Raw genomic sequence first — 8,397 nt, 5'->3', positions numbered from 1 at the left:
TGTTACACCCCACAGAGACAGACAGGTCTGTTACACCCCACAGAGACAGACAGGTCTGTTACACCCCACAGAGACATATAGGTCTGTTACACCCCAGAGAGACAGACAGGTCACATCTACTTGTGAGGTCTGTTACACCACAGACTGTGTGTCCCTCTACCTGTCTCCCTGTCTCCTTGTCTGTCTCCCTGTCTGTCTGTCTGTCTCTCACCGGGGTCAGCATCTGCACGTTGTCGGAGAAGTTGCCCATGAAGGCCATGATGGTCATGCGCTGGTTGAGGCGTTCGATGCGGCTGAACTGCATCATAAAGCGGTCCTCGTCGCTGAGCGCCTCCACCGGCTTCCTGTCCCGCTCGTATTGCCGTAGCAACTTCACCTCGGCGTCCGTTGGCAGGAACCGCATCAGGCACTCCACGAAGTCCACGCGCACGGCACGCAGGTCGAAGCTGGAAGACAGGACAGGACGGTTCGATAAAGCCGGGGACAGTAATGGTTATTTTTATTTATGGTACTGGTTATGGTTATGTAATGGTTATGTTATGGTTAGGGTAATGGATATTTATGGTAATACTTATTTATGGTGCTGGTTATGTTATGGTTATGGTATTGGATATTTATGGTAATACTTATGAGTTGTGGGTTGGGGTTTTGTTGGGTTTCTTTTCCCGTTTCTGCCTCCCTGTGAATGTCTCAGTGTTTTCCTTGGTTCCGTGTGCTTGGTCCTGTCTGGCCCGGTAAGCGTCTGTATGTTTCGCATTTTGTTTTATTTTGAAATCTGTTTTCTGTCCTGTCTCTCCTCCAGGCTTGCTCCCAGGGTTTTCCCGCTCCTATGATTACCTGATGTTTTCCACCTGTTTCCCCGCCCTCTTGTCACCTGCCTCTTGTTGTCTAATTACCTAGTGTATTTAAGGTCTGTGCTCCCATTGTGCTTCGTCTGATCATTCTGTCTTGTCAGCCCTCCTAGTCGGTGTGTTCCTGCCCGTCTCCTCTTGTTTTCTTGTTTCCCTGTGGATGTCCATGCCCAGGCACAGCCTCCGTGTTTTCCCGTAAGTCCGTTCCACGTCGGAGTCTCATCCTCCCTGTTTCCGACCGGACCTTGTTTCTACCCCAGCCTTCTGTCCGGATCTCTGTTTGAACTTTATTCCCCTGTGCCTGTCTCCTGTGTTCTTGGAACTCCGGCTGTTGCTACCTTTTGTTGGTCTGCCTAAATAAAAAGACTCTCTGTTTAACGGATTATTCTGCCTCTGTGCTGCATTTGGGTCCTCCCCCCCGCATCCCGTCACACTTATGTATGGTAAAGGTTATGGTTATGTTATGGTAACGTTATGGTAATGGAGGACCTACTTGTTGATGGCGCGGCAGATGACCTCCGACCCCTGGCCGGCCTTCCTCAGAGTGATGGCCAGGTTTTTGGACCGGTTGGCGTCCAGCAGAGACACTTTGGACGGAGCCTTCTGAGGGACTTTCTGCCGGGACAGAGTCAGGTCCACCGCCGGACCCTGGGCCTTCGTCTTAAACATCTCCTCAAACTCCTCCACGTTCAGATCCTGGGGGACAGGGATGGGTGGGGACAGGGACAGGTAGGGATGGATACGGATGAATTTGGACGGGGACAGAAGGGACGGATGGGGACAGGTAGGGACGGATGGGGACGGGGACAGATGGTGATGGATGAGGACGGATGGCGACATAGGGGACAGATGAGGATGGGTAGGGACGGGTGGGGACGGATGGATGGGGACGAGATGGACAGTTTCTTTAATATGTGTTTAATGTTTTCATACTTCAGTCTAATTCTATAAGGTGTGTCTCTGTCTCTAAGTATTTGTCTTTGTCTCTATGTGTCTTTGTCTCTAAATATGTGTGTGTCTGTGTTAGGGCTGCACAATTAATCGAATTTTAATCGCAATCACGATTTTGACTTCCCACGATCAAATTTGCGAGATCGAGCAATTATTTTTTTTGAAGCGTCATTTCATAGAACGCTCCGGGTTTTTGCAAGCCAATCTACCGCTACTACCGTCTGCTCATGAGCCAGTCAGAGTAGTTCCTGCACCCCGTGCAGCTTAGTTTCTAGACGGAGACAGTCCCAGAGGGCAGAGTAGCGTGAGGAAAACTCAACAGATAGCAGTCGGTAATACGTGGGTCTCCAGGTTTACCAGTTTACCAGTAAACGCAACATTTTTTTCCTGTGTGTTGTTTTTCAGACCACAGCAGTGACCAGTGCTAGTCGGTGCTAATAGCGTCTGTTAGCTGTTAGCTAGTAGCGTCTGTTAGCTGTTAGCTCCTCTAGGACGCACCGGTGCTAATGTCCTCGCATCCGCTGCAATGCTGTTTCTATGGATATGGGTTAATTTTGCGTTACATGACCCATTTCTTCTGTAAAGCTGTGCCTGTGTTGAATCTCTCCTCTACTCTCTCTCCTCTAACTCACCACACTCACCAACTCGCCACACAGCGGCCGCCGGTCCACACTTCTGACATTTGTCTACAGTTTTAATTTTTTATTAAAACAGCTGTATATTGTTAAATATGAGGGGCAAACCTGTAATTGTAACAGTTTTTCCGCGGGTAACCCTGCTATTGCGGCCGCCACGGCGAAGAACACAGGAGAAGTTATTTAATGAATGCAACTAACTTCAGTTAGTAGAGTAACAGTGTGAGACGGAGCTGCTGGACCTGGGCCTGGGCCTGGACCAGAGATGTGACCCATGGGGAGAATATCATAGTTCATAAAAATGCAGCGCAGTGAAAATAAAGACATATCATACACACAACGTGTCTATCCGCCATTCGACCCGTGCTGGACCCGTTCATAAGGATCAGCCGTCTCTCTGTGAGTAGCGTCCATCACACTCCCTCTCAAGTTATAAACAGCCTATGTGACAATAAAATTTGTTTTGGTTAAAATCAACAAATAATCGTGAGAATAATCGCGATCAAAATTTTGATCAAACTAATCGTGATTATCATTTTGGCCATAATCGTGCAGCCCTAGTCTGTGTATGTGTGTCTCTGTCTCTAAATATCTGTCTTTGTCTCTGTGTGTCTCTGTCTCCTTATATGTGTGTCTCTGTCTGTCTCTGTGTGTGTCTCTGTCTCTAAATACCTGTCTTTGTCTCTATGTGTCTCTGTCTCTATATATGTGGGTCTTTGTCTCTGTTTGTCTTTGTCTCCATATATTTGTGTCTCTGTCTGTCTTTTTGTGTGTCTGTGTCTGTCCCTCTGTCTCTCCTTGTCTCCCTGTGTCTCTATATCTCTTTGTCTTTGTCTGTCTTAGTGTCTCTGTGTCTCTCTCCTTCTCTCCATGTCCCTGTCTGTCCCTACCTGCAGGATGGCCTCGTCGTCGATGTCGTTGAAGACCGTCCCGTTGATCTGACTCGGCTTCAGCGCAACCCAGTTCAGCACCGGCATCCGGAACTTGGTCTGGATCGGCTTCTTGATCTTCACCGCTGCACAGAGAGACAGACAGGTGAGCAGGGAGACAGACAGGTGAGCAGGGAGACAGACAGGTGAGCAGGGAGTTCAAGGAGGGATCAAGGAGAGATGAAGGAGGGATGATGGATGGATGATGGAGGGATGAAGGAGAGTTGAAGGAGAGATGATGGAGGGATGAAGTAGGGATGATGCAGAGATGAAGGAGGGATGATGGATGGATGATGGAGAGATGATGGAGGGATGAAGGAGGGATGATGGGGAGATGGAGGGATGATGGCGAGATGAAGGAGAGATGATGGAGGGATGAAGGAGAGATGAAGGAGAGAGGATGGAGGGATGATGGAGGGACGGTGGAGAGACGATAACTTACAGAATAACTTGAGAGGTCCCTCTGCAGAGACACAAAAATCACATTATAATTATTCACCATTCTGCATTCTGATTGGCTAGAAGGGTTAGATGGACAGCAGACATCCTGCATTCTGATTGGCTAGAAGGGTTAGATGCTTACCTGCGAGTCCGGAGTTAAAGATGACGGTGGGAGACCCCCCCGGGCCTGGGAGGGGAGGGGCTACAGGGGGGGGAGGGGGGGGCATGGGGAGGGAGGAGGAGTTGGTCCGACAGGGAGGGGGAGGAGGGGGGGGAGGCGGGGGAGGAGCCATGGCTGGAGGGCTGGGGAACAACTCTTTAAAGAAGAAGAGAAGAAGATTATGATTATTTTTAGGGGTCCAAGCCCTAGGATGCGTGCACCGCGGTAATCGCAAGGCGATACGCGGTTCACACAGCAGGGCTGTGGAACCCTATTGTTTTCCTAGGGATTTTCCTCCATTATTATTCTTCTCCGCATAAAACTGCCGCTGCAGCCTAAACCGTACACGCGCCATTTTCAGGACTGGTCCAAAACCTCGCAAAGACCTCAGAAGCAAAAATTGACCCACATCCACCACTAGGTGGCGCTATACCCGAAAAAATCCTGGATCCAGCTGAATCTCCTGATATAGGCCACGCCCATTTTCGCCTAGACTTTAATACATGAAAAATTGCGATTTATCAAAAAATTACTTTTTCAAACTCCTCCTAGACCGTGCAATGGATCTTCACTAAACTTGGCACATATCATCTCCAGACCAACCTGACACGAATTTGTATATATCTATTTTATATAGAATACAAATTGTTCATATTACGCGCAAACAAATTTGTGTAGCTAACTATGAAAACACAGACTTGCCATTTCTCGGTCAAAATAAATGCTATCAAAGCCAAACTTTAGAATATTACTTGGTATGACCCTCTCAGCCAAAATAAATGGTATCACCACACAACCTTAGGGCAGTGTTCAACATTCTCCCCGGATGCTCTGATCCGAATTTGGTAAAGTTGGGCCATTAGGGGGTGCTATAATCAACATTTACTTGTTTCATTTCAACACCCAATGCATTTAAATGGGAAATTTGCAATTGGAACATCTCTGCCACAGTAAATTCTATCGAAACCAAACCTGTAATGATTGTTTGGCATGCCGCCCGGAGGTTCTGTACCAAATTTGGTACAGATAGGCCATTAGGGGGCGCTATAATCAACAAAGATCAGTTTGGACCTTCTTATCAACCTTTTGTATCCAGCATAGAAGCCCAGAGTTTTTTCGGAGTCGCTGCGCTATTAATCCGTACCGTTACTAGCGCCTCTCCGTTTTTCCCGATGTTTGCCCCCCGCCGCCAGTTTGCTTTGGGTTCCACTTTCGTGCGTTCCCCGGGTTGCTGGGGACGACTTACGCGGGGAGGCTTGGACCCCGTTGTAACTGCGTGCAATTGTAGTTATTATTATTATTATTATTATTATTATTATTATTATTGTTATTATTATTATTCTGTGGGTGGAGATTTCCCCTGTATGCTGAGGGTTAGTAGTACTTTCAGTACTTTAACAGAGTATTTCTTACAGTTTGGTATTAGTACTTTTACACCAGTAATCTGAATACTTGTTGCTTTTGCGGAAGGTTATCAGATGATTGATATCAGCGCTGTGATTGGTGGAGCTGATGCCCACCTGTGCCTGGCATTGGTGGTGGAGGAGGCGGAGGGGGCGGGGCCGGCATCCCTGGAGCTCCGCCCATCATCCCTGGTCCCAGGCTGTGATAGGCTACGGTCTCTGGACTGAGGTCAGCAACATGAATTAATTAGCTTCATTAGCAACATTAAGTTATAAGCTTCATTAGCAACATGAATTAATTAGCTTCCTTAGCAAAGTGAATTAATTGGCTTCATTAGCAACATGAATTAATTAGCTCTCATCATGAACCCATGCAGCGTAATGGAGTCGCGGCGTTCTGTTTCCATCCACGTTTTTATCTGAATTAATTGATATTGATGAAAAATGGTTCATGGAAACAGTAAATTTGATGAATATCAAAGGAAATCCGTTGGTTTCATCAGATTTTATCTTGATGATGTTGTTGATGATGATGAAATGCGATGGCAACGAAGACAGATGGAAGTGGACGGACGAGGAGATGAGAGAGACTTTGGGGATTTAATTTATCAGGAACACGTGAAGGAAATGGCCGACAAAGGTTAGGACAAGCCCTGGGACGTCCTGGGAGACAATGGAAGACGCTCAGACAGAGACACATGTCTCAAAAAAGAGCCTTGCATGTGATGCTAGACGTCTGTTGTGTGATTCAGTGTAAATGAATGGAAACACCTTCAAATTTCTCCAACCAATCAGATGTCCCAGTTTGACCCCAAAACAGCGTGTGATGTCGTCACTACAGGTTCTTATTGGCTGTAAAACCGTTGGATGGTGATGTCATCACCACGGGTTCTTATTGGCTGTAAAACCGTTGGATGGAAACACACTTTCACCAGATTTATTCTCTGGAGGTTTTACCAGCTCCAGATGATCAGATGGACATGTGGATGTAAACTTTGCTAGTGTCTCACCTTGGGGAGAGGTTGGGGCAGGGGGGGGGGGAGGGTGAGGCGGACTCCCCCACTCCCCCGTCTCCTTCCCCCCGGGGCGGCTGTGGGGCTCCGGGCCCCCCCACCTGCTGAGCCTCCTGTGCCTGGCGCTCCAGACGAGTCTGTCGCCGGATGGTCTGGTCCTTCTCCCGCACCATCCTCCTCAGGGTGGTCACCGTGGAGCTGGTGCTTGCATACACGCCCTGTACAAGTACTACAGGTCTTTTTACTGTACTACAGGTACTTTACTACAGTACTACATGTACTTCACTGCATGTCCTGTACTAGAGTACTACATGTACTTTATCAGTCATACATGTACATGGACTGACCCGGATGTGGTCCAGCTCCTTGTTGGTCTGCATCAGTTGTTTCTCCAGTTCAACGATCTTCAGCATCGCTTCGTTCTCCACGTCCAGCAGACGCTCCGACATCTGAGAGACAGACAGGTCAGTCAGAGAGAGAGACAGGTACACAGAGAGAGATACATGCCAGTCAGAGGGAGACTGTTTCACAGCAAGAGAGTGACAGCATCATCAAGCAGACCCTCTGTCTCTCTCTGTAACCTGTCTCTCTGTCTCTCGGTCTCTGTAACCTGTCTCTCTTTCTCTGGAACCTGTGTGTCACTCTGTAACCTGTCTCTCTCTGTAACCCGTCTCTCTCTGTAACCCGTCTGTCTCTCTGTAACCCGTCTCTCTCTGTAACCCGTCTGTCTCTCTGTAACCCGTCTTTCTCTGTAACCCGTCTTTCTCTGTAACCCGTCTCTCTCTGTAACCCGTCTGTCTCTCTGTAACCCGTCTGTCTCTCTGTAACCCGTCTCTCTCTGTAACCCGTCTCTCTCTGTAACCTGTCTGTCTCTTTAACCTGACTGTCTCTGTGTAACCTGTCTGTCTCACCGTTGTCAGGTTCTCCTCCAGTTCTTCGACTCGTTCCAGAGCAGCTGTCTTTGTCTCTGCGTCCTCCAGCAACGTCCCCACGTCAAACACGTTGTCCAGGTAAGCCTGGATCTGCACCTGCAGCCGGTCGCTCTCTGTGTGCTTTAGCCTCTGAGACAGACAGACAGACAGGCAGGGAGACAGGTTAACACAGACAGGCAGGGAGACATGCAGGGAGACAGGTAACACAGGGAGAGAGAGACAGTTCTGGATCTGCACCTGCAGACGGTTGCTCTCCGTGTGCTTCAGCCTCTAAAACAGACAGGCAGGGAGACAGGCAGGGAAATAGAGAGAAAGACAGACAGGCAGGGAGACAGGTTAACACAGACAGGCAGGGAGACATGCAGGGAGACAGGTAACACAGGGAGAGAGAGACAGGCCTGGATCTGCACCTGCAGACGGTTGCTCTCCGTTTGCTTCGGCCTCTGAGACAGACAGGCAGGGAGACAGAGAGACAGGCAGGGAAATGGAGAGAAAGACAGACAGATTAACACAGACAGGCAGGGAGACATACAGGGAGACAGGTAACACAGGGAGAGAGAGACAGGCCTGCATCTGCACCTGCAGACGGTTGCTCTCCGTGTGCTTCGGCCTCTGAGACAGACAGGCAGGGAGACAGAGAGACCGGCAGACATGCAGGGAGACAGAGAGACAGAAAGACAGACAGACAGACAGACAGATGCCCTTCTCTGATTGGCTGAGAGACCACCTCCAGGTGTTCGTCCAGGTAGAGTTTGGTGAAGTCATACTGCAGGTGGACTCTGAAGTTCATGTCCTCCACCGAGTGGACCACAATGTTGATGAACTGCATACAGGCCACCTGGCAACCGTTATCCGGCAACAGGAGACACACCCTCCGTTAGCAACCAGAAGATGTCATGTCTCAACTTTAATAATTATAATAATTATAATAATAATAATAATAATAATAATAATAATAATAATAATAATAATAATAATAATAATAATGAATTTTATTTGTAATGCACTTTACATTTAAACAAATCTCAAAGTGCTACAGGTAAGATCATAAAAGCAAGGTAAAAAAACATCAGTGTAAAATA

General features: G+C 48.1%; 1 protein-coding gene across 1 annotated transcript in view; it reads right to left on the bottom strand.

Annotated features, from left to right (window-relative positions):
• LOC117941216 (formin-like protein 2) overlaps positions 1-8,397 on the bottom strand; it is a 14,113-nt gene that overhangs the window by 2,507 nt on the left and 3,209 nt on the right. The window contains exons 8-17 of the mRNA XM_034866303.1: positions 8,043-8,183; positions 7,295-7,444; positions 6,731-6,832; positions 6,381-6,601; positions 5,488-5,594; positions 3,950-4,123; positions 3,809-3,829; positions 3,328-3,452; positions 1,345-1,547; positions 201-446 (exon numbers count right to left, since the gene is read on the bottom strand). Coding sequence (XP_034722194.1) covers positions 201-446; positions 1,345-1,547; positions 3,328-3,452; positions 3,809-3,829; positions 3,950-4,123; positions 5,488-5,594; positions 6,381-6,601; positions 6,731-6,832; positions 7,295-7,444; positions 8,043-8,183 — 1,490 coding nt within the window. The remainder of the gene's footprint in view (positions 1-200; positions 447-1,344; positions 1,548-3,327; positions 3,453-3,808; positions 3,830-3,949; positions 4,124-5,487; positions 5,595-6,380; positions 6,602-6,730; positions 6,833-7,294; positions 7,445-8,042; positions 8,184-8,397) is intronic.

The sequence above is a fragment of the Etheostoma cragini genome, unplaced genomic scaffold (genome assembly GCF_013103735.1).
Source record: "Etheostoma cragini isolate CJK2018 unplaced genomic scaffold, CSU_Ecrag_1.0 ScbMSFa_4657, whole genome shotgun sequence".
In the NCBI taxonomy this organism is placed as follows: domain Eukaryota; kingdom Metazoa; phylum Chordata; class Actinopteri; order Perciformes; family Percidae; genus Etheostoma; species Etheostoma cragini.
Note: the sequence above shows the minus strand (reverse complement) of the source record. Positions and strands in the feature narration are given on the sequence as shown.